At 56.2% G+C, this 25,037-nt stretch overlaps 1 protein-coding gene across 1 annotated transcript in view; it reads right to left on the bottom strand.

The window, feature by feature from the left end:
- Positions 1 to 885: 885 nt before the first annotated feature.
- The window catches only part of Flt4 (fms-related tyrosine kinase 4), a gene marked incomplete in the record, with an annotated part of 38,928 nt that continues 14,776 nt past the window's right edge, over positions 886 to 25,037 (bottom strand). The window contains 26 exon segments of the mRNA XM_013507813.1: positions 886 to 2,610; positions 6,804 to 6,889; positions 8,479 to 8,599; positions 10,012 to 10,160; positions 10,946 to 11,051; positions 11,879 to 11,978; positions 12,872 to 12,983; positions 13,890 to 14,012; positions 14,357 to 14,451; positions 14,814 to 14,964; positions 15,051 to 15,139; positions 15,255 to 15,368; positions 15,628 to 15,732; positions 16,068 to 16,203; positions 16,480 to 16,586; positions 16,727 to 16,858; positions 16,950 to 17,096; positions 17,296 to 17,658; positions 18,521 to 18,629; positions 19,684 to 19,810; positions 21,121 to 21,283; positions 21,378 to 21,532; positions 23,620 to 23,737; positions 24,006 to 24,174; positions 24,465 to 24,604; positions 24,776 to 24,938. Of these exon segments, the coding sequence (XP_013363267.1) occupies positions 2,415 to 2,610; positions 6,804 to 6,889; positions 8,479 to 8,599; positions 10,012 to 10,160; positions 10,946 to 11,051; positions 11,879 to 11,978; positions 12,872 to 12,983; positions 13,890 to 14,012; positions 14,357 to 14,451; positions 14,814 to 14,964; positions 15,051 to 15,139; positions 15,255 to 15,368; positions 15,628 to 15,732; positions 16,068 to 16,203; positions 16,480 to 16,586; positions 16,727 to 16,858; positions 16,950 to 17,096; positions 17,296 to 17,658; positions 18,521 to 18,629; positions 19,684 to 19,810; positions 21,121 to 21,283; positions 21,378 to 21,532; positions 23,620 to 23,737; positions 24,006 to 24,174; positions 24,465 to 24,604; positions 24,776 to 24,938 (3,576 nt within the window).

Raw genomic sequence — 25,037 nt, 5'->3', positions numbered from 1 at the left:
GGGAGATTTCAATGAAAACGCAGTGAAAAATAACCCAGATGACCATCCACTGAGGAATGGATAAAAAAGATGTATTTTTAAACAATGGAGTATTACTCAGCTATTAAAAAAGATAATCTTGAGGCTTTTGTAGGTAAATGAATGCAACTAGAGACCATACTCATAAGTGAAATAAATAGGAACCCAGATGGGTAACCATCATATTGTCTCCTTGGTGTAGGAACCTGAAAGACTAGGTAAAACTCAAAATGTACAACAGATGATAGGAAAGGGAGAGAAATTGCTCAAAGGAAGGAATGACTGGGATGAAGGAAAGAAGAAAAAAGAAAGAAGGAATGCAAAATATAAATATATATATGAATAGCTGTGACAACTGTATTGCTGATGTCTGATGGTGTATTGAAATGAACAGTTAATGATTACAATTTTTTATGTTCTGACCAACTTTGCATGCTTGTGTCTGGTGGTCTGAGCAACTGATTTCAAGGTAACAATGTGCAATGGAATTACAATACTGAACTCCTACCATCTTGTCTAGTGAAACTGTATTATCGCTACTGTTTTATTGAAGAATTATTTTCTTATTCCCTGTAATGGTTTGAGCAGTTTTTCATTCTTACACCTGGTGAAGGAACAATGTAGTTGAGGATAGCGATATGTAATGTAACAACCCCTGTTGATTCATATTATTTTGTCTTGAGACCCTGTATCACTCTGAATGTTCTTGCTTTGATTTGTTTATGTTTGTGATACTGGTATGCTGCTACTGTTCTATTTCTTTGTTTCTCATTTACTACTCTCTTAAAAAAAAGAAAAAAAGAAAAAAGAAAACGCTATGAAAATGTGAGACCGCTGGGGCTTCACTTAGAACTCACTCACGGTAACTCAGAGACTGGCATCTGATTTATTATTATCTTTTGTTAAATATTTTAGATCTTTCAGAGAACATGTCTACAAGGACACAGTGGGTTTCCTTCCCCAGTACATAGTTGTGTGTGCAGTTACATGACAGAAGAGAGGAGACCGAGCAGGAGGTACTCGGGGCTGCACCCACACTGCTGGTTTCAGTCCTCAGAGACAGCGTCCTCTGGACTGTCCCCGGGTGAGCCTGAGGCCAGGCGCCATGCAGATGAAGGAGGTCCGGGGTCAGCGAGGACCCGTCACACATGCACCACTGTGTCATGGGGTCTCCACGTGCTCTGTGGGGAGGATTTGCAGCTAGGCCCCCCCTCACCAGCCGCCTGTCCTGCAAGCATCTTGGGCAGGGGCGGGGGCTGCAATCTGTGGTGCTGACCAAGATGAGGCTCTTTCTCTTGGCAGGGAGGCTGGGCAGTGTAAGCTGGGACAGGGTCTGGACAGAATGGTTTCACCTCCAGGGAAGCTTGGTTGCTCCCCTGTGGGGCCAAAAGTGCCACAGTAGGCAAGAGGGAAGCAGAAGGCAGGGCAAGGTCCTCCCAGGATCCGCAGAACATCTTGCAGTGAGTGTGTGGCACCAGGCCACACTATCTCTGTGCCAGCCCCAAAGCCCTTCCGGGTGGAACCCACAGTGCTCCAGTCTTGGAGGCACCTGGGGCTGAAGATCAGGCCCCAGGGGAAAAGCCAGGGGGGCCACTCTGGGCTGCGGGTTGGTTCTTGATTCTGGACCAGGTATGTGAGGCTGGGGGTCTTCTGAGAGAGACAGGTCATGGGGACTACGTCTCAACCAAGAACTGCCTAGTTTCAATAAAAAAGGGGGCTTCCTTCCAGCTGAAGTTTTGAAAATTGGAATCACAGAAGCTGAGACTCCTGAGGTTCTAGTGAAAGAAGGTGTCTGCGGGCTGGCCCTCCACACTCAGGCAGACCTTCTGCCTCACTCCCTGGAGCTGGGTCACCCCAGGGGCCAGTAGGTGGGGCTCAGGAGAGCAGCCCACCCCCAGTTCGTCCTTTGCTGCTGTGAGGAGGAAACACGGTGCTCTCTGCAGTCTCTAGAGTGGTGAAGCGTGCCTTCCCCAGAGGAAGCGGAGGCTGATTTGGGTGGGAGCTGCGAGATGCGGCTCGAAAGGAGCTCTGCCCCCAGCCCCGGAGTCCCAGACACGCACACTCCTCCTCAGAACACGGAGCCTGTGTCACCCAGCCGCTGTGGTAGAAGGAGTAATTGCAAGCCAGTGTCCTGGGAGAGGCTGGCCCAGCGCCAGCACCCGTGGCCAGGGTCGCTGGGATGAGCGGCGTCTGCACCTGAGAAGGGGCTGGGGGTGCCTGGAGGTGGGGCCTCAGGACATCAAGGCGACAGAGTTCTGCAGCCCTCCAGCCTGGAGTCAAGGGAAGAAGCGCCTCAGGCTGAGCTGAAGGAGGTGACGCCCAGCCTGGGCCTCCTGCTCTCTACTCGGGCCCCGGGGTGTCCCCTGCCCCGCTGTAGGAGCCCGGGGTCAGCGGGCCTAGTAGCTGCGGTCTGAGAGCGGCGCGCCGGCGGCCGGGGCCCAGCCGCCCTCCTCCAGCGGCCTGCAGAGCGCCCCGTACTCGCTGTTGAAAAACACCTGGCCTCCTTGGGCTTCCTGGTCGGGACGCCGCCGGCTGCCCTGGGGCTCAGGGTGCGCCCTTGTCACGTCCACCTCCTGGCCAGGTCCTTTACAGCTGCGAGACAGGGAGGGAGGCGTTAGAAAGGGGAGAGCGTGCCGCGAGGGGGTCTGATCGGGATCGCCGAAGACGGCGGGGCACAAAGCGCACGCACAGACCTCGTCGCGCGGCCTCGACTTCCACAGCGCGCTCCCCGGAGCTTCCTGCACCCCACGCTTGGACAGCGCCACGGGGCCGCCAGCAGCCCCAGCCTGCCTCCCTAGAGATGCACCTGCGCGCCTGTCGGCGCTGATCCCGCTGAGTCCGACGAACCGCGAGAGGAAGGGCGCCCGCTGCGGCCCGCCGGGCGGGGCCGGGGCCCCGAAGCGCACACCCCGCGCGCGCTGAACTCCGGGTCGTCTCGGTTCTACCGGATCCTGCCTTCTGGAGCTTTCTTCTTCCTACGTCGCCAGGCCTGGGAGGCGCCGCCAGCCCTTCCTGCTCGCTGCCTGTCGGAAGCAGCGCCCTCCCAAGACTGCGCCCGCCCTGACATTTCCATAAACGCCCCAATATCACGCCATCACGCAGGCCAAGGATGGAGCGCTCACTCCAAAGTGCCTCTGCACTGCTCCCCACGGCCACCGCCTCTGCGGAGCCAGCTGCCCTCACTGCGGGCGGAGCGCTTGCTCTTCTCCGCCTCCCTGTGCTCCCGTTCGCAGACACCCTTTAAATTGGATGTGACATCGGGGCTCCTCCAGGTTTCAACCACGCCCACCTCTCTGATCGCACGACCATACTCCATCTTCAGCTCTCATTAGTTTTTATTTTTGTTGAGACAGGGTCTCACCATGTAGCGAAGGCTGGCCTTGAACTCACTTATACAGCCCAGATTGGCCTTGAACTCAGTGATCTTCCTGCCTCAGCCTCCTGAGTGCTGGGATTACAAGAGTGTGCCACCATGCCCTGCTGAAAAAAATCTTAATGCTACTACTTCTGTCTCTTTTTTTTCCCTTCGTGAATAACTTGGTCTTTTTGCTTTAGTTCCCAGAATGTTTCCTGTTGAAGCCAAATAGTTCTTCTAGGTTATGACACAGAGTTGACTGTTGGGGCCAATTTTTCCCAAGTGTCCTTTTATTCATAGGTCTTCTTTTATTTACTTAAGAGTCTTATTTTGAATTGTAAGTTTAACATATTAGTTTGCACTTTACTCCTCAGGGATTCCACTTCTACACACATTGTATGTCTTCTATTCATCTATGTCTGTTACTTTCTTTCCGACCCTTTTACCTCTTTATTTCAATTTTATCTTCTTGACTCTTTATGTCTATGCTTTACTTCATGTATTGGAGACACATCTTTGGTATCACTTCAAATTCCTTTCACTGCATCCTTTTTTATGGTGCTGACGATGGAACCCAGGGGCCCACACATGCTAGGCAAGCGCTCTGCTACTGAGTTGCCCCCAGCTCACACCCTTTTCTCTTACAAAACATCCATTCACGTGAGTACCACACCGCTACGGAGGGTCAGCCACTCACTCACCCAAAGAGTGCTGGCCTTCTCATTGGACGCTGCCAGGCAGCCATGTGAGAAATCATAAGCGCAGTTTCTCCAGATTCCCCTTTCACCTATAGACTTGGATGCAACACCACACTGCAGGGTGTGGGAACCGGGATCCTGAATGGTCTCTGCAAAGGGGAGGGGCAGCCTGGAAGGGAGGCAGAGTTGGCACCTCACAGGGCCAGTGTGTGTCAAGGGTTCACAGGAGACACGAAAGGCCCAGGCAGGTAAACTACCTTCTTCCCCAGAGGTGCTCGCAGGCACATTCTGTCCTGGCACCTGTTTAGAAAACTTTCTGTGTGCCACAGCTGTCCCAGCCAGGTGATCTGCCGAATCCTTCCATGGCTTAGAGTGATGAATTTCCAAGGGAACCCAGGCAAACTTTACGTTGCTGCTGTTGTTGAGGCACAACTTCTGTGCTGAACAAGTCCGTGTGTGCACGTGTGTGTCTGTCTGTCTCCTGGGTTCTGGGTACTAACTGGCTTCTGCAGGACAGCTGTCTTCTGAAACCTCCTCTTATCCCCACCATCTGCTCTGTGACAGCACCCACACTCACAGAGTCTTACACTCATACCAGGAGCTCTGCTCCCGCCACCAGGTCCCTGTCCCACGAACACTGTCACACTCTCCTCTCAAGGGACAGTCCTCATCTGACTTTCCTTCTGCCATAGCTCAGGTTAGAGCCTGCTGGTCGCAGAGCTGACTCTCTCTCTCTCTCTCTCTCTCTCTCTCTCTCTCTCTCACACACACACACACACACACACACACACACACGGGCACGCGCGGGCACACGTGTCCTTGTGCCAGCGATTTCCCTGAACAGCTGTGTTGTTTAGGAAGATGTGTGGAGATTTGAATTTCAACAGTTGTCATCCTTTGTTATCCTTTGTACTTTTTCGTGTCGAGATTGCAGTGCTGAGGTGAACAGGGCCTCACACATGCTGGGCAAGCACTGTACCACTGAGCTACACCTGAGCCTTAATTTTCCAAAACCAAATTACTACTGGAAGTCTCCTGATTGTGGCATCAATTTAAAACAAGAAAAAGAGGCAGAGATGCATAACACAGATGCAGTCATCATTCCTTGGGTGACCCACAAGCCACCATGTTAGCAGCACTGCAGACACATCCCCAGGGGTTGGTCAACAGTGGTCAGTACAGGCGCTGGCTTGCTGGCGGAGTGCCTGCCTAACGTGTGTGAGGCCCGGGGTTCAACTCCCAGAATGCAAAACATCAACACAAGTGGAGCATCCTGAATCTGAAAATTCAAAGTTTAGTATTGTTTGTTTGTTTTTGTTTTTTGAGACAGGGGCTCACTATGTTGTTCAGGCTGGCCTTGAGCTTACTCTACAAAACTCAAGGTGATCTTCCTGCCTCAGTGAGTGCTGGGATTACAGGAAAGCACCACCACACCTCACTAAAGTTTAGTATTTTAATAGCAAAGGCATGGGGAAATATCCCATCTCACTAATTAAATGAGAATTAAAATAAAAATGTAGAGCCCTTCTTAGGGAATTCAAAAGTCTCTGAAATCTGAAATTTTGGAGAACCAGATTTGGAATTTTCAGATTAGGGTTGCTCAACTGTGTAAAGTTTATGCAAATATTGAAAAAAAAATCTTTGAAATCTGAAACACTTCTGGCCCCAAGAATTTTAGATAAGGCATATTCCACCTGTACTTGGTAAGCTGTACAGATCATAAATATACCCTACAAGATGAAAAAATCACATAGATTATTCTAACATTATACAAATAAATACTTGTGATTTACAGTAAAATGGTCAGTGCCAGCATCATCTACTGAGTAAAAAATGGCACCAGCAGAAGCGAGGGATTTAGCCTCAGAAGACGTTCTTGATAGGAAGGGATACTGATGTTTAAAGTGTGAGGGCCGGCCTGAAGAAAGTGGGAAGACCAGTGCCTTACCAACTATCACAGAGCCTGTTATCTGGACAGGTATACGTTAGTGAACTAATGAAACAAATTGTTTGCCAGGCGTGGTGGGGCCTGCCTGCTAACTCAGCACTCTGGGAAGCAGAGGCAGGGACATTAAAAATTCAAGCCCAGGTTGGACTACATAGTTACTTGGTGAGACCCTGTTACCCTCAACATAAAAAGTGTAAAGTGTTGGGGATGCAGCTCCATGCAAAGGCCCTGGGTTCAACCCCCAACACCTCAAAATAAATAAATAGAATAGAATAAAACAAATAAAGTGAATGTTTTAAGCAGACGTGTAAGTCTTTCATGTATACTCTGAAAAATTTAAAATATTCTAGGGGCCAAACTGTTTTTCTTCCAGAGGGCTATCTTGATAGGCAAAGGGAATCACCTTCTACCCAGGTTCCCCTGGGTCCTGGCACGCAGTGGGATTTCTCTTTTAACAAAGTAGGGCAGCAGCTGGCTCAGGTTACATCATCTGCCTGGCTTCTGTGGGCACTGCGTTGATGTTGGGGGCTTGGGCCAGGTGTGTGGGGTACTGGGTGTGCATTGGCCAAACGCAGGGAGCAGTGGGAGCCACACCCAGGGAGGTGCCTCAGGGTCAGGGTGGGGACATGGGGGAGGGGCTGGATGCCAAAGGCCTCAGTCTCAGTAGCTTGCGTTGAACACACCAATGGGTGACAGGGAGCCATAGTAGTAGTGGGGTGCAGTCAGGCCCTTGCAGGGAGGGTAGCACCTCCCTCTGCAGGGGAGGAGGCTTAGCAGTGCTTACCTGAAGCCACCTTCTTGTCTGTGCCTGCTCTCGATCTGTGCAAACTCCTCAGAGGCCAGCACCATTCCGCTGTCCGTCTGGTTATCCTGAGCAGAGGGAACCAACCAGGGCTGTGGCTGCCAGGAACCTCATCGACCCCCATAGGAACTGATCTGGCCAGGGATGCCAGCGCCAGCCCCTGAGCATGCAGGTGGGGGTTGCAGTCCCCACTGTTCAGGGAGAAGCTGCGGTCTCGGGGAGCGGTGCTATGTCAGTGATCCACATGTGCTCAGGGTACAGATACAGCAGGAGCAATAGAAATTATGGAGCAGTTGGAAGAATCCGGCAAATCACAGTTTTTGTTTTTTTTTTAAATGATGACCCCAGAGAGATCCTGGTTTTAGTAGGGCTTTGTTCCCCTTCAAGTGTGGCTTGTGTGGTTTTCATTTTGAACTCCACAGAGGGGAACTGTGATCTTCTCAGAGCTTGAGACCCCAGCGTCTTCATCTGGCCCATGACACACAGAGTTGGGTCTGTGCTGAGTGGTCACCCCACTCAGCACAGTGGGTCAGTGCTCTCCACAGACTGAGCAGCACTCAACACGACTCCAACCTAAAGCCACCAGAGCTCAGGTCTGGGTGCCTTGGTCTCTCCCTCAGCAAATGACACTTGCCCAGCCTCACCAAGCTAAGCATGAGCGTGCCTGACCTGCACCTGGGGACACAGGTGTCACCACGTGGGCGACGCCTGCAGCTTTCCTGCTCCCCATGTCCTATCCTCCTCTTCCAGTGACGGGGGCTGATGTCACTGTAACTGTGTGGGATGGTAGCTGTCTTCCCTGTGGGATTTCTACTCTGCTGGGGGAACAGGGCTTGGGGCTGCTGGGAGGGGGAGGCCCTGAGTGACAGGGATAGGACAGAGCAACAGCAGTGCACCGGGACATTGCGTGAGTGCCTGGACCCTACGTATCAGAAGCAGCCCTTGGCCTCGCCATTTTCAAGACTTCACCAAAGAGATGCCTGTATACCCGAGCTCGCTTGCTTCCTTCCTCCTTCTCTCCCTTCCTCCCTCCTTCTCTCCCTTCCTCCCTCCTTCTCTCCCTTCCTCCCTTCACTCTTTCCTTCTTTCTTTTTCTGGTGCTAGGGATTGAACCCAGGCCCTTCACACTCAGCTATCCCCCTGCCCTTTTTATTTTTACTTTTTTTGAGACAGCACTGTTCACAATAAGATATGTGGATGGATGAGTAGACAAAGCAAATGTGGAACGCATACACAGTGGGGTGCTGTCCAGACATGAAGAAGGAAATCTTGTTATGTGTAGTAGCACGGATGGAACTGGAAGTGAAATGACCAAGACACAGAAAGGCAAGCACAGCATGCTCTCTCTCACAGATGGCTGCTAAAGCATTTTGTCCTGAAAGCAGAGCCGTGATTACTAGAGGCTGGGATGAGTTGGGAGGGGGCCTGAAGGGAGGGTGGATTTGATCAAAGCGCGCCGTATGCGTGTGTTGAAACATCACACCAAACTCCCCCAATATACACAATTTATACACATTAATCAAAGATTAAATAAATATTTAGAAAGGCTTAGTTGATTTCTGTCACTTGCCTCAGGACTCTGATGCTTGCCTCCCCCAACCCCAGACCTGCCTAGGCCCCAGTCTGAAGTGTGGATCCCCTCCTACCCCGTCCTTACCACAGGGGCTTTGCAGGCTGTCGGGGTCATGGGGAATTCCTCAAACGTCTTCATCCTAGAGGGACCCTGGGTCTGAGTCCCCCTGGCCAGGGATCCAGGAAAAGACACACAATTGTAGTATCTGAGGGGAGAAACAGTGGGTACTTGGAGAAGTGCACCACATCCCCCTGCAGGCTCCCCCAACATCTGCTGTCTCCTCCAGGAAGGCCCTGCTGCAGGGGCAGGGACAAAGGGGCTGGCTCAGATGCCCATCACACAGCCTGTGGGGTTCCAGCAAGTGCCCTCCCTCTCCCCAGCCGTATCCCGTCCTGTACCAGGACGGAACCTTTCAGGCCATAGAGGGGGCTCCAGTGGAGGGCAGTGGGGCACAGGCTGGCTGTGGTGGGCAGCCTTCTCCTTGGGGTGGGCCGTGGCTGGCAGGCCTGTGTGTGCATGCACAGGTGCATGTGGCTGCAGGTCTGCCTGCGCATGTGTGTGGCAGAAAAGGCTGGCAGAATGAGCCAGGCAGGAACCAGCTCCTGTTCTTGTCTCTTGTGCCTGGGGCAGACGGCTGGGCTCTCAGCACCCATTCTCCCAGCTGGAAGGTGCAGTGTAGAGAGTACCACGTCCCGCAGGGCGTGAACTGCCAAGGCAAGAGACCTCAACCCAGAACTTGGGCCAGGTCCTCATTCCCAAATGTGGGTAATGAATGGCTTCTTCGGCGCCCAGTGTCCCTGGTACTGGCTCCTGGGATTCGCTCAGGAGCTAAATCATTAGGCACTGGGAGGAGTCTTACACTCACATTGTCTCCCTGCAACTGCGAAAGATGGGCATTCTTTTGAAACTGAGATGAGCAGTTCTTTGGGGGCCAATAATACAGACTGGAGGCACCTGTGGTTGCGCATGGCTTGAGTGTGTCCCTATGGTTCTGTGCAGAGTGGTGACGTTCAGGATGGAACCTTTAAAGGCTGAGGCCTCATGCACGGTAACTAAGTCATGGGGGTTCCCCACCTGGAAGGGACTAATATAGCTCTTTTGGGACGCAGCCTCTTCCCCAGGGAGTGAGCTGCAAGAAGAACTAAGCCTGGCTCCTGAACCTCGGGGTTCCTGTCCCACATAGCTGTCCCACATGATAGCATGGGCTCCTGCTATCATGATGCCAGCTGCCAGGAGACTCTGCTCAGAGCCAGAGAAGTCCCAGGGCCATACTCTGAGCCTCTGGGACTACGAGCTAGGTGACCCTCTTCTTTCTGAAATGCCAGGCTCTGGTGTTTTGTTATAGCAATGGAAAATGGAGCAAAACACTGGTACTCAGCCTGGAGGGGTGAGGAAGCTGTAAGGAACGCACTGCTGTGCGGCTGTGTGGCTCTGGGGGAGCCCCACAGACCCCTGGATACACTGGTGCCCAGTGCTGCCATTTAAGTCACTCTGGCATCCAGTAGTCTTTCAAGTTGCTGCAGTTGCTTTTCCTTGATGACTCAGGAGGATAAAAGAGCTGCCACCAAACTGATCTTTGCCTTGTGCCCCATGCCCAGTGTGGGGAGGGCAGCTGACCTGGCAGCCAGGCTGTGACGATGTGTGCTTGGTGGGCTGTCCCCACTGTCCGGCTCGGTCACATGCAGGGCTGTGGTGGATGCTTGCAAGAAGCTGCCATCCTCTGAGCTCTGAGAGTCGCATGGGCCCATGCAGTCCTCATCTTCCTCCTGACAGGAATGAGAGAGGTAGCTGGGGCCAGAGGCCACCCGCTGTCCCACCCTGCAGCTCCTACCCCTGTATGTAGGGCTGCTCGAGTCCTGACCTCTGAAATGGGGTCAAGGCTCACTGTGAGCCAGTGCTCAGGGCGGGCCCAGGTCAAGAGTGCTGACGGCTTATGGGCCGCCTCATCCAACTCCCCCAACAGCCCTCTCAGGGCCCCATCTGCAGGCGAGGGAGACGGGGGGCCAGGCTCATGCAGTATCTTCTCTTGGGCCCTCTGGATACCCTTGTAGGTCTGGGACCAGTTAGAGGATGTCACCTTTTCCTTGGGCAGAACTGGCACCAAACTCCTATCCCCAGTTCCTGAGGCTTGGCTGTGGGGAAAGGCTTGGATACAGGCTGCTTCCTGGGTGCTCTGTCAGGTCCCAGAGCACATGGCACCGTCCCTGAGCACCACTGGGGAGGGAGGTGCGGAACACACAGGTCTGGGGCCGGTGTACCCAGTGGGTGGGAAGGGGTGGAGAAGTCCATTGCTATGCCAAGGAGATGGGCTGCTCTGCAGGCCCTGGAGGACCAGCCTGGGTGCCCTGTGGAGTGACGGTGACTTCTGGGCAGCTGCCACTGTTGTGCCAGCAGAAGATGCTTCTGCGCCTGTGTGCAGCAGTCAGGTGGGGGCAGAGGAAAGGAGGCCAGGGGCCTGGGCCCAGACACACATGGCCTTGCCCGTAGCTGAGGTGGGAGGGATCAGGCACAGCCAGGGCAGGCCCCAGGGTAGGGCAGAGCTGGGGCTCACCTGCCAGCCCCCTCCCTGAAGCAGGTCGCCCAGGATCTCCACCAGCTCTGAGAAAGCAGGCCTTGCCTTGGGGTCTCCAGACCAACAGTTCAGCATGACGCGGCGTCTGCAGGGGAAGATAGCTGCTGGCCTGTGCTGAGCGCACCCTGGCCCTCCCACCAGCCAGCCCAGCCCTCCTGCCTGCTGGCTCCCTGCAGTGGTTTGGATATGGCCTGACCGTGACCCTTTAAGGCTCCTGTGCTAGATAGAGGCTTAGTCCCAGCGCAGTGTAGCCCAGCCTAAGTAACTGGGTCCCGAGTGGAGTGAGTGGGTCCCGCCGAGAGCAGGTTGTTACGGAGCTGGTCCCTCCCAGTCTCTCACTTCCCGTCTCGCTGTGTGGTCTCTCCCTCTCTCATGTATCCCACCATGGTGTCGCCTGCCATACCATGATGTCGCTGAAGGCCCTTCCCAGACCAGGCAGATGCGGCCACCATGCTCTTGGACTCTAAAACTGTGCTGAGTAAGCCTCTTCTCTTTATAAGTGCCCAGGTTCAGGTATTTTTTAAAAAGGGAAACCAAACAGACTGAGCTCGCTCCTCACACACACTCTGTCCTCCCCCTCCAGGCCTGGCATGAGTTATGCCTCCCACCTAGAGCAGTTTTCTAACTGCCCCTTGCTCTTTCTGCAAGTGTTACCTCCGTGCCCCTTCCTGGGGACGCTGTCCCTGGTGACTCTGGCTCAGGTGTTCTCGGGGCACCTGTGCCTCCCTGTCCAGGTTAGGGTGCTGGGACTACTATCACTGTGTCCACAGGCAGGGTCCAGGCCTCCTGGGGTTAGCACACAGCAGGGCAGGCCTGCCCCTGTGCCTGAATGCCGCTTCTCGTGGCCACACAGCCCTCTCCACACGCCTGTCCCCTTGCTCCCTAGCACCTGCATGCCAGCAGGAGACTCACATGGCAGGGGTAGCCAGTTCCGGGGCTCTCATCCTGGTTCCATCTTTCAGCCTCTGGCAGAACTCCTCATTGATCTGCACCCCTGGGTACGGGGAGGCCCCTGCCAGTAGGAAGGGGTGGCCAGGGGTGAAACGGCCTCCCGATCACCCTTGTCCTGTCCCCTCCTCCCTTTCTTTTTTCTCTGTGGCAGGATAAAGACAGAGTTCACCTTGCTGCCCCCTGGGGTGCAGGCAAGGTGCACCCACTCCCTTCTTCAGTGAAGTCACAGTTCCTGGGATCGTCGGGGCTGATGGGACTGCACAGAACTAAGCCTTTTATTATTTATTTATTTATTTACTTATTTATTTATTCCAGTACCGGGAATTGAACTCACGACGTTGTGCTTGCCAGGCAGGCGCTGTGCCGCTGAGCTAAATCCCCAGCCCCCAAACTAAGCCTTTTAAACCAAGCCTCGCTTTCTTTCTACTGCATGGACACCCACCCTGGCTGCTCCCTGCCCACTTCCCTCACCTGGACTTCGGTCCTCCCAGGCCCACCTGCTTCCCTTTACTCCTCCCTTCCTTTCTTCCTAGTGTGCTGAGGATCAAGCCCAGAGCCTAGTGTGTGCCAGGAACACCCTGTCTTGCTCAGCTGTGTTCCAGCTCCCAGCCCCTCTGGCGCACAGCCTCTGAGCTCCTAGACTCTGTCAGCAATTTTATCTTCCCTAACAGCATTTTCATTGTCATTTTGGAGAATTTTACTACCCCCTCCATCCTAGCACACAGTCTTGGCTGTTACGTCCTCGTGTGCCTCCTGCATGAGCAGTTGCCTTCACTGAACAGACCCATGGAGAGCTGGGGGCTGCTGCAGAGACCCAGACGCCGCCCCGGCCCAGGCTTGAGGTGGTACTGCAGTGGCCCCTGGCAAACCTGGGCTGCTTGCTCCAAGTGCCCTGCCCTGGCCACGGAAGGGCTGACAGCACCTGCCAGAGCAGGGACCCTTGCCTGCACTCACCCAGGGAGAAGATTTCCCAGAGCAGCACCCCGAAGGACCAGACGTCACTCTGTGTGGTGTACACCTTGTCAAAGATGCTCTCAGGGGCCATCCACTTCAGGGGCAGCCGGGCCTGGGGAGGTGGGATGTATGTGTTTCACGGGCAGAGAAGGAAAGGGGGGCCCTGGCCCCACTGTGTCCCTTCCTTCTGATTGAAGATTTTTCCCTTCAGCCATTCTGTCTGTCCAGCCCTTTCAGGTCCTCTGAGCTGTCCTGGGGGATGCTCCTTGCATCTCTTCCTCCAGCTCCAGAGGCACAGCCCAGCCCCACCCTGAGGTAAGGTGTCCCCACACACCCTCACCACTTTCCCCACTGGCACCCCACCCACTCCCATGTCCCTTCACTAGGAGCAGGGTCATTCTGGGGGTCTGGATGCCTCTTCCTTATTGTCTCCCTCCCTCTCATGACTTCTCCCTGGGAGTGGTGAGGGACACAGCCCTCTGGGACTGGCTCTGCCCCAGGCCAGGTCCTGGTCTCCTTTCCTTTATACAGGGACCCTCACCTCCACCTGTTGTCACATACCTGTGAGGTGGAATGAGGGTCAAGCCTTCCACAGGGGCTGTGCTGGGCACAGTGGCTATCACACAGCATGTGGACACCCCAGGCCTCCTCCTCCCCCTTGCTAGCACAAACCCTCATCAGCCATGGATACCCAAACAGGCACTGCCCGAGTGTTACCTATGGGCAGACGAGTCTACCTCTACACCTGGGCCTAACATGGTAAGCACGGGGAGCCAGTGTCCACCCAGGGACAGGCACTGGGCCCAACACAAGCTCCTGTCTTCACTCTCCTCCTCATGTTGCCTCAGTGGGTATGGTCACTAGGGTGCCCCAAGGGCTCTGGGGGCAGTGAGACGCCCAGCAGCTGAGCAGGTGGGTTGGCAGACCAAGGAGTCTGAGCCAGCCCACTATTCCTGCAGCCTCACTCTGCCCATTTACCCAGCACTCATGTTCCCTCCTCCTGGTGGCCTGCACTCACGCTGCCCTTGCGCACGTAGTCAGGGTCTTTGTAGATGTCTCGGGCCAGGCCGAAGTCACAAATCTTCACCACGTCACTTTCAGACAGCAGGATGTTTCGAGCAGCCAGGTCTCTGTGGATGCACTGGGGTGCAGGAAGGTAGCGGAATATTCAGCTCAGGCCCTAAGTAACACCCACGCCTTGACCTCTAGGCTGCCCAGAGGATGCCTGAGTCCTGCTCTGTCAGGGGAAGATTTCTGTGCATCTCCAGCAGAGATACCCAGGGAGGCAGTCACATCTGCTCTGCCACTGACTAGCCAGGAAGCCCCAGGAAGGGAACTGCCCACTCTGGGCTCAATTTCCTCTTCTGCAAAATGGGAGCGACACTGATTAACCATAGGGCCATTGCGAAATGAGCAGACCTACGCATCGGGATGGGGTTGTGCCCTTTCCCTTTTAAAGGGCCTTTGGCGTTTGGGGGAACCCACCTTGCGGGAGGCCAGGAACTCCATTCCCCGGGCCACCTGGAAGCTGTAGCAGACAAGGTCTTCCATGGTCAGTGGGCTCAGCCACAGGTCCTCGGCTGCATAAAGGAGGGCATGGACTCGAGAGGCGCCTCCTCCTGACCTCAGCCCCTCTCCCGACCTTCGGCCTCCACTCTCTAAGATAAGCACTCACTACTCCTAGAGCAGCGGACTGTGATACCGCCGGGCCTCTCTGCAGCTGCTGCATGGCCCTGGGCTGTTCCTTCACCTTGTCTGCAGGGCAAATGCCTCTACATCCTACGATACCCACGTCAAAGGTCAGACACCTCTGAAGACTCCAAGATGTCCCTTCTAATGCAGTCCCCATTCTGCTGCTCCAGGAAGTCCCTCCCTGAGGCCAGGTTATCCCAGCGGGCTTATCTTGGAGCCCGCCGCTGGTCGGGAGGGAGCAGGCTCTTACCTTCTCGGACAGGAGGAGCCCGCCCCGCCCCTCCCTTGCCCATCAGGAATCGGGTGAGCAGGGCCCGGTCGCCGCTTGCCGGGCTCCTCTGATCAGCCTCAGCGCCCTCCACCATGGCGCGGAGGCGCCTCCGCTGCGCGGGCGACTTCTCCTGCAGAGAGGCACAGAGCGGGTCCGAGGGGGCCGCCTCCCACAGCAGAGGCGCCCCGCGCCCACCTCCGCAGAGGCGCCTCTTACCGCGTAGGGGCTGAAGGCCTGGCGCTTGCCGCGCAGAAAGTTGGAGAGGTTGCCGTACTTGCAGTACTCCACGATGACCATGAGGGGGCCTGGGGCGGGCAGGGCAGGCGCGGGAGGTGACGCGGGGGCGCGGGGACCCCGCACCCGCCGTGGGCTCCTCCCACCCGGAGGTGCGCGGGGCTCCTCCAGGGCAGCAGTCGGTACCGTTGGGCTTGGTGCACGCCCCCAGCAGGTTGACCACGTTGAGGTGGTGACCGATGTGGATCAGGATCTTGAGCTCCGACATCAGCGCGCGGTGCTCGCTGGCCGTGGCGCCCTCTGGAGGGGACACAGAGGCCTAGCGCGGGACCGGGCCTGCCCGCCCGCCTCAGCTTCCCTCCCCGGTGGAGCGAGTTGGGTGCGGGTGCAGGGTCCCCGGCACAACCTGCTGGTCCCACTAAGGCAGGGGTGCAGGAAGGGTTTGATTCCCACCGTCTACCTGTGGACTTTTAGGGGAGATGCTAGTTCTGAGCCTCAGTTTCCCTTCCTGTACCGCAGTCCTGCCCCAGCTGCGGCTCCTCACCCCGCGACCTCGCACCTTTTAGCATTTTGACAGCCACGGTGTCACAGCTGCTGCCTTTGCTGATGCCGAAGGCGGAGGCTTCCACCACCTTCCCGAAGGCCCCGTGGCCAAGGACTCTCCCTGTGGGCGGGAGGCCAGCTCCAGGTGAGATGCAAGGGAGAAGGGTGGGAAGGAAGGCCCTGACAGAGGGGAGCCCGGAGCCTCTGCTGCCAAGCAGGAAGCGCGCGGGAGCGCAGGGGAGAGGGCAGGAAGGCTCATATCCTCTCCAGCAGGTGTGCAGGTCACCCTGCTCCGAGCAGAGGAAGTGACCTGAGCCTGGGAACGCCGCGCCCTGGCGTGGGTCTGAGGACGCAGGCCAGATGGAGCAGACCGGGCCAGGTGGGGACGGGAGTCTTCCTGGAGCGAGTTCTGAGGACCGAGGGCTTTCCGCGGGGTGCACAGGCTGTGGGCCTCACCCAGGTGCAGCCGCTCCCGCGGGAACTCCCACTGGCTGGCGTCGTAGGACAGGTACTCGCATTGCTCCTCCAGGGGCACCTCCCCCGGGTCCATGATGATGGACAGGTAGCCTGTCTTGATGTCCGCGTGGGTCGGCTGGGGCGGGTGAGGACAGATCAGTGCTGTGGCCATGCCACCGTGGCTCAGGCGACATTGCCCATACAGGTGACACTTGTTTTGGAGTGCTCGACCAAGGAAAGGACAGACCGAGAGGACACATGCATGCGTGCATGCCTGCTGGAGCCCAGTGTGGAAGGACAGGGAGCCTGGAGGAGCTGCCACGGAAATCGGGTTAGGGACCTTACTCGGGCCAGGGAGGGGAGCTGCGCAAGAGACCCTGTACACAGGCTCAGCAAGGGGAAGTGCGCTCACCCTCCTCATGTTACAGAAGATGAGGAGGAGCAGGACCCAGAAGAAGATAGCGATGACCCCGGTGCCGATGAGGATCACGATCTCCATGCTGCCTTTATCCTCGGAGCCTGAGTGGGCGAAAGTGCGCCTATGCACGTGCACTCGAGGGAGGGAGGCCTTGTGGGAAGCGCCCCTCCTGGTGGCATGGCTCACGGGAGGTGGCCACGAGAGGGCACCAACGGGGGTGCGGGGTCGCGGTGGGGCTGACCTTCCACCGCCACGCTGGCGGAGGAGTTGACGCAGCCTTTGGCGTTGCACACGCTGCACAGATAGCGCCCGGCGTCCTCCTCGCGCACGCGCTGGATGCTCAGCTTCTGGTTGGAGTCTGCCAAGTCGATTCCTGCCGGCGTGGGATGGGGTGCAAGTGCAGGGTACTCAGGAGCATGGCCTCCCAGGCCTCCCCACCCGTCGCCCGGCGCTACTCTCCTTACCAGACTCTTCCTCCAGCAGCTTTTCGTCTTTGTACCACACGATGCTGGGCACGTGCGCTCCCGCCACCGGGCACCGCATCTCCAGGGAGTCGCTCACATTCACCAGGAGGTCCGTCAAGTTCTGCATGAGGCGGGGGGCTTCCAGGGCTGGGGGCGGGGGTGAGGAGGAGGTGAAGTGGCCCTGCAGAAGCAAGAGGGCACCCCGGGACGCGACGCTGCAGGGCTGAGAGGGGGCGGGTAGGGCGCGAGGGTGACAGGGGTTACAGGATGCAGCAGGAGAGGCAGTGTGAGCAGGGGGCGCTCTTGGCTCGCCTTCCAGGCCCTCCCGCTGTCCGGTGCGCCTCACCCTGCACGGACAGGTACTTCTTGTGGCACTGCTTGTCCTGAGTGCGCCGGTCCTGCACCTCGCACACGTAGTCGCCCTCATGCTCAGGGGCCACTCGCGGGATGCTCAGGCTAAGTGTGGTGTGGCGCGCTCCGGGCGCAGCCTCCTCCAGGCTGGCGTCTAGCGGTGTGGCGAACAGGTGAACATTCTTGCAGTCGAGCAGCAGTGGGTTCCCGTGAGCATCATGCAGCGTGGACAGGTTGAGGCGGTACCAGCGTAGATGCTCGTACGTGTAGTTGTCAGCTTGGCAGCTGAGGCGCACAGACTGGCCCTCTAGGGGGTCCTCGGAGGGCTCCACCTCGATACTGAAGCCGTCAGGGATGGCTGGGGAGTGGGGAAGCCCTGTGACACTGCCCAGACGTTTGCTGTCTGTCCACCGGCCCCCTAAGGGCCATCACCAGTGAACTCCTTCAGATCTGAACCAAGGCTGTGAACCGTGTATCCCAGTCATCCCACCCACAGCCCACCACTCCCCTGTGCTTCCCCCACAACCCAGGAAGCCCCTCTCTGCAGTCAGCCCCAGCCCTGGGGCTCCTCCTCCCTACTTGCTCTGTCCCTCCTGGACAGGGAGCCCAGATCTTGGAGCTCCTGCTCAGCAGACCCATGGGGCCCTGTGTCTTCATGCTGTCTTCCTGTGACCACAGCCCACCACTCTCCTCTCCTTGAAACCATTTCTTCAGCAGCTTTTGCCAGTGCCACCCTCTTCTGTTTTCCTGGTCACTTCCTGTTAGGGCGCCTGTGGGCTCTGCTCTGACCCAAGCGTTCCCTCGGTTTCCATCCCTGGAGAGCCCTCATCTATACTCTGAGGTTCTGGGCTGCGTAGGTCTTCTGAGTCACCAATGCATGTGAAATCTGAGTAAGCCATGGAATTCTCTCCAGGGCAAAATGCACATGTGAACCACACAGCTCCTGAGTCTGAGAAGGGGTGGGAGGAAGGCAGAGCTAGGAGGAGCTGCAGTGAGCAGGAGGACACTCCTCCAGGGCGAGGGCAGAGGCGCCAACCCAGTGTACCAGCATCCAAACCATGTGCTGACACTCTCTACATGTAACCCTCCTGCCCAGGTCCAGGGTTCCCCGGGTGCCCCACGGTCAGCAGAAACTGAGTGAACCCAAGCCTTGCTCCTGACCCTGCATCCAGGGCTGCGCAGGGAAGGTAGCCCTCCCTCGGTCTGCTCTGGTCACTCACTGGTCACATAGAAGTAGATGAGCCGCTCGTCCTGGCCCACCTTGTTGAAGACCACACACTTGTACATGGCAGACATGTTGGCATCCTGGATCACCAGCTTGCTCACCGTCTGCACAGGGTACAGGCACAAACATCTATTTCCTGTCTTAGTCCTCCCAATCTGGACCCTCCCCTTCTGGAAGGAGTCTCCTGTGCCCACCAGTAGTGAGGGAAACTGCGGTGACCAGAGCCCAGAGAAGACCAGGAACGATGAGGCAGGAAAGAGAAGGGAAGATCTTCACATAGCAGAGAGAGGGAGCTCCCCAGAAAAGCAAAGTGTCAGACAGTGTCCAGGCATCTGGCCTAGGCTGTGTTAAGGTCAGACGACAGCTTTGGCTGGACCAAAGAGAACTCTGTCTGTGAGTGGACTCAGAGTGTAGGCACGTCATGGGGCCAGGAACCAGCTTGGCAGCTGGGTGAGTCCAAGCTGGGGTTAAAATTAAGGGCCAGCCACTCTCGAGCTGAGATGATGCTGTGGCCTAAGGATAGTAGTTTATCACTATGTGCCCACATCAGCCCTTGGACGCAGAGCAGCCCTCTCATCCAGGGTAAGTCTGAGGTTGGGGGGGTTTCCTATGTTTTCCACAAAGATTTTGGTTTTGGAGTAGGAAGATTGAAAAGTAAGGGAGGAGAGAGAGCCACAGGTCCTGCCTACCATCCAAAGACCCCCACCCCCACCCCAAGCTGGGCACTTCCTGGCCAGGCCTGGAACAGGAAGGGGCTCTGGAGGTGTGTAGGAAAACAGGAAGTGACTGTAGGAAGTGGGTGCCTTTGTTCAGTCCCCTTCCCCCTCCTGGCCTCTTCTCAGTATGGCCCCCAGGTTGGTCTAGTGGCTCAGCAGCCTTCTGTGGAAACCTGATCGGTCCCTGCCCCATCTTCTCCCAGCCCTAGGGCCTATGGCTTGACCAGGAGGCAATGGACTCAGCTTCCTTGTCTGGGGAGCAGCCGGAGGCCTGGCCCCCATCCATATGCAGGGAAGCTCAGGCCCAGAGCCTGTAGAAAGGTCACCGCCTCCCAGCTGCTGCCCCTAAAGCTCTGCAGGCCAGGTAGAAACAGAAGGCATGAGATGGCCCACCAACCTCCTTCTTCTCCCCTGGCTGCCTGGTGGCTTCACTGGCCTGTACCTTGTTCTTTCCCTCCACAAACTCGGTCCAAGTGTCCAGGCTTTCGATGGGGTTCACAGCATCCTGCATGGTCACCTCCCTCCAATCCCAGCACTGTGGCATGCCATCTCGCTGCTGTCGTCGGCGGCTGCCGCAGACCAGGAAGGACAAAGGCAGGTCAGGTATATGGGCATTTGGGCATGTTGCGGGGTAGGGGTCTAACCCTTTCGCCATCCTCAAAGTCATTCCCAGTGCCTTTGAGACCCCTGAGGACTGTGGTACCCTCCTCTCCTATCCCTTGTATGTCTATTATCTCCACCCTAAGTGGTTTCCTTCCCTCCCTGTCTTACTGATGTCCAGCTCAGATTAGGATAACATGGCCTGCAGTTGGACAAGGTTTGTTGCTTACTGTTAGGACCTTGAGAAATGTGTCCTTTATCTGATCCTGTTTATCCATCTATTGGGGGGAGCTGTGAGTTGCACAGATGAGCTTAGGTGTTTGAGTATGCTTGGTATGTCCTGGGACTCAGCAGAAGTTTTCTAACATATCCCAGGCCTGCCCACTTAGTGGGAGGGGCCCCTCTTGGTGCTCAGAGGCACCTACTTTGTCTTTCCTGGGTGGTGCACTGATATGTTAGCCAGCCCAGCCAGCTTGCCCATCCTGAGTTGCTGGCATAAGGAAGGGTTGGAGCTTTGCTCAGGCCTGGTGAGACCAGGGATTGGCTAGTGCTGAACCAGTGAATTAATACTGTTAAAATGTCCATACTGTCCAAAGCCACCTACAGATTACATGTGATCCCTATCAAAATGCCAATGATGTTCTTCACAGAAATAGAAAAAATCTTAAAATTCATATAAAATCACAAAATATCCTAGCTATCTCAGAGAAATTCTAGGTGAAAAAAGCAAAGCTGGAACATCACACTACCTAACTTCAAAACATACCACAAAACTACAGTAACCAAAGCAGCATGGTAGTGGTATAAAAGCAGATGTATAGACCAATCAAACTGAAGAGAGTCCAGAAATAAATCCAGTCCAGAAATAAATTTACAGATAACTGATTGTCAATAAAGGTGCTGAGAAGACACACTGGGGAAAGAACAGTCAGTTCAATATGTGATGGTAACAAAAATGTATATCCACACACAGAAGAATGAAAGTAGACTGATCCCTATCTCACCAGTTATAAAAGTCAACTCCAAAGAGGTGAGACTTAAGTGGGAGCCTTAGAAGAAAGCAGGGAAAACGCTTCCTGACATTGGTCTGAGAAAGGATTTCATGAGTAAGATCTCAAAATCCCAGGTGACAGAGGCATGGTAGGGTTGAGTTTCAAGCAGGGCTCCCAGGAAGGACATAGGTGAGGCCTGTGCAGCCAGGGGCTGGGATATCGGTTCAACATGGCTGAGGCTGGGGACAGGGCTACAAAATAAGGAGTGAGGCTTGAGTCACACTTACAGGCTGCGCTGAGCAAAGGTCTTGCAGGGTGTCCATGGTCGCCAGTGCCACTGGACATGGAGAGGTGGGGGCACCCCGTAGGCCGTGCAGGTGAGGGCCTGGCGGCTGTGGCGGGGGTAGGTGCTGGGGGAGGAGGCCTCCTTCTCATGCACGTGGGGAGGCACTGAGGGCACAGGTGCAGCGCATCAGCCCACCCCATCCTGCTGCACCGCACCTGCGTGCCTCCCCACTCCCCTCCCTGCCCCACTGCCCCTTACCATTCACCACCAGCTCCAGGCTGATGTTGCATTTCAGGCCGGCCGCGGAGTTCCACAAGGCGAGGGTGTAGATCCCTGCGCTGGCCTCAGTCACCTCTTTGAGCACCAGGGCATGGGGACTGTGGCGCCCAGTCACTGCCTTTCTGTCTTTGTACCTGGCCCAAGAAAGGAGTTCAGGGCCCAAGTGAGGCCCTGTGTTAGTGTTTCCACCCCTGCAAGCAGGATGGCTCCAAGACCCCTTGGATGCCAAACTCCTTCCGTTGGTGCTGAAGTCCCTCCTGTACAGTGCAGCAGCGTGTGCACAGAACCTACGCACATCCCTCCACATACTTCAGATCATCTCTAGATGACCCAGTGCCCAATATATGCAAGTGCTATGTAAATTACTGTTATGTTAAAATGTGCAGGGAAACATACAAAGCAGTCTGTACATGCTTGGTTATAAAGCATTGTTTGGTTTTTCAGATATTTTCTGTCTGTGGTTGTTGAACCCACAGATGCAGAACACAGATGTGAAAGGCCCTATGTGTTGCTGGTGGGGCAGGAAGAGGAGGGGCTCATGGGCTAGGCTGGAGCAAGTGGCCCCTTCTGGAGGATCCGAGCAAGGGCAGCAGGAGTTCGGGGTGGGGCAGAAGGCTCTGGTCTGGACAGTAGTGGCCAAAGGCTCTGGAGAGAGTCTGTAGGCCCCATCTGCCAAGTGTCACAGCCCTGTCAGGCAGGCAGCCAGTTCAGGAGCATCCCTGAGGCCTGCAGCAGCACACCCCACAGCCTCCAAGATCTTTCCTCAGGTAAGGAGGAGGCCAGGTTTCTCTGCAGCCAGGCTCACCAGGCCCAGGCCAGAGGGTCCTGCCCACCTTCCTGGTCTCCCTGGTTGACTCCTCTATATCAGCTGGGCTTTGGCATGGGGGGACCAACTACTGCCCTCAGTGTCCCCCACTTCCTTCTCACAGACTACATGAGAGTTAAAGTGGGGGCACAGGCCAGCTCACCATGCTAGGCAGCCCTTGCCTCTCTCTTGGATCCCCAGCTCTGTCTTTCCTTGAGCTCTCTAGACATGTGGCCTCTCTTGGACCTTTGCACTTACTGTAGCCCTTGCAGGGATTCTCTTTCCTGTAGATGGCAATTCGCAGGGCCCTCCACCCCCTTCACTGGGGTTGGAGCATTTGGCTCATCAGAGAAGCCTTTCTCGCTCATCTGAGTAACATGGCACCTGGCCCTGCCTGCCCTGCCTGCCCTGCCTGCCCTCCTGTTTATTAGCACAGTGGTATTTAGGCATGTGTCTGCTGTCTATCTTGACACTAGGCTCCGAGCTGTGTGCTCTATGTGAGGAGCAGTGCCTGACCCCTGCAGATGCTTCATGGACTGTGTGTGGAGATGGATGCCTCACTCCAGAGTGGCTCCTCCCAGTCCTGCACTGGGATCTCCAAAGGCCTTGGAAACTGAGCTCTAGACTCTAGCAGAAGTCTTCAGGTGCTGGGTACGCTAAGCCAGACATACATGCAGTGTGGGCTGGGGAAGAGATGGTTCTTGGGCAGAAGGCTGTGCTAAAGGGACACAGCGGTCCTCCTCTCAAGTATGACAACAGTCAGGGCTCACAGAGGGATGTGACTTGCTAGGGTCACAACGAAGGGTAAGAATAGAACCAAGGCTGTGCTATCTCCCTGGCTCTGGTGCAGATGGCTGGGAAGGGCCAGGTTTCTCTAGCTAGCTGGGCCAGGGCAGAGTATGCACCCCTCTCAGGAGGCCTGGGGCTCAGGTATGAGTCATGAATGTCTACCCCCTCTTTCAGCCTGTTTTCCCCTCTGCATTATGGGGTCTCAGGCCAGCAGGCTGGGCCACATGGATGGCTCAAGGACCAAGGGAGCACCAAAGAAGGCATTGAGTATGCCTGAGTTTTGCAGGGAGCAGCTGAAGCCACTGCTTTGGGGGGCCCAGGTATACTCAGAGTGCAGGTGGGGCAGCTGGCAAGGCCTCAGCAGTGCAGTAGGCTAGCAGACGAGGACCAGGTGGCACCCACCACACCCCCAAACCAGAGGCTGGTGTTGACACCTCTTACAGACCAGCTTTCCTTCCAGCTAAAATACTGAATTCTGCATATGCCCTTAGGGGATCTCCCTAGAGAGGTCCCTGTGCGGGTGGCAGAGCTAAAGATCTGATGGGGAAGGACACTGCCCTTTCTGCCCATTGGTCCATTCTCATCTGACACTAGCAGGGTAGCATGGGGAAGGGCCCAAACTGTTACCATTGGAATTCCGGTGGCGGGTAAGCTGCCAGCTTCACAGGCAGCTTCACCAGCTCGTCCCCGGCTGTGGCCTCCAGGACTGGTCCTTTGAGCCAGTCGACACTGATGAAGGGCTTTTCTGCCAGACAGGAGGCATCAGTGTAAATCTGGGGGTGGCCCATCACTGACCAGGGATCCCCAGCTGTGGCCCTTATAGCCCCAAAGCCAGCCACTTGCAGCTTGGGGCTCACCATGCCCTAGCATGATGAGCTGGGCAGGGCTTCCTCTCATGCTTCCTTTCCTCTGGCTGGGCTCCCTGCTGAGCAGGTGCACTCTGACCGCTGACCCACACTACACAGGGACCCTTGTCCTCCAGGAACCGCCCCAGGACATGCTGGTGGTCATACCATGTACAATGACCTCGGTGCTCTCCCGGAACTTCTGGATGCCATTGTTGGCCTCACACACATACCGGCCCAGGTCATGCTGGCTGACGTTGTAGATGGTCAGGATGCTGGAGAGCTCTGTGTGAGTCTGCTGGGAGCGCCGCTCGGGTACCCACTTACCCCGATCTGCCTGCCCACACCCAGGGGAAGCCCGGGGTCAGCAGGTAGTTCTGGCAGTGCTAACCCACCAAGGCACATGCCCTGCCCAGCTGGCAGTGGCTCTGGAAGCCCACAGAGTTTTCTGTGGGGTAGAAAACTGCCCCATCAGACTGGGGTTCCTGAGGCCAGCTGGGTCTGGATCTCCTCCACAAAGGCCCAGTGTGTGCTGGGCACAGGTGGGCACAGGTGACGGGGGCTTCTCGGGGTAGGGAGTAGGACAGCTGTGGGCAGAAGGCACCCGGGCAGGGCCACTGGTCTCACCTGCTTCCCCGGATAGTCCCAGGCGAAGGTGACACCCGAGTTGAACTCGGCCCACACAGTACAGTTCAGGACCAGCTTCTCTCCAACCAGCAGCTCCAGGGACTTCTTAGGGAACAGTTGGATGTCATAGAGCTCATTGCCTGGTGACATACGCACAGTGACTCCCATGCCCCTCATATGACACATGCACAGGGACACCACACAAAGCCCAGAGCACAAGGTGCCCCCAAATCACTGGGGGCCCTAACAGCCCCATTACTGGGAATGGGGAGGGCCACCTTCTCCTCCAGGGGACCCAGAATGGCTCCTACCTGTGATGTGCACGAGGAAGGGGCTGGAGTAAAAGTCCTGGCCGCCCCAGCTGGTCTCACACTGCAGGTACAGCGCATCACGCAGGAGTGACGTAGACACACGCATGCCCCGGCGGTCATCCCACACCACCTCGTGCCCATCAGGCCGCAGCACTGAGCTTTGCTGGAGCAACATGGTGACTGTCAGCACCTGGCTGCCCTGTCCGCCTGGCCAGACCAGTAGCCACCTTTCCCAGGGATGGAACAGGAGGGTTGGATGGGG

This window comes from Chinchilla lanigera, unplaced genomic scaffold (assembly GCF_000276665.1).
Source record: "Chinchilla lanigera isolate Chin_1 unplaced genomic scaffold, ChiLan1.0 scaffold00007, whole genome shotgun sequence".
Taxonomy (NCBI): Eukaryota; Metazoa; Chordata; class Mammalia; order Rodentia; family Chinchillidae; genus Chinchilla; species Chinchilla lanigera.
Note: the sequence above shows the minus strand (reverse complement) of the source record. Positions and strands in the feature narration are given on the sequence as shown.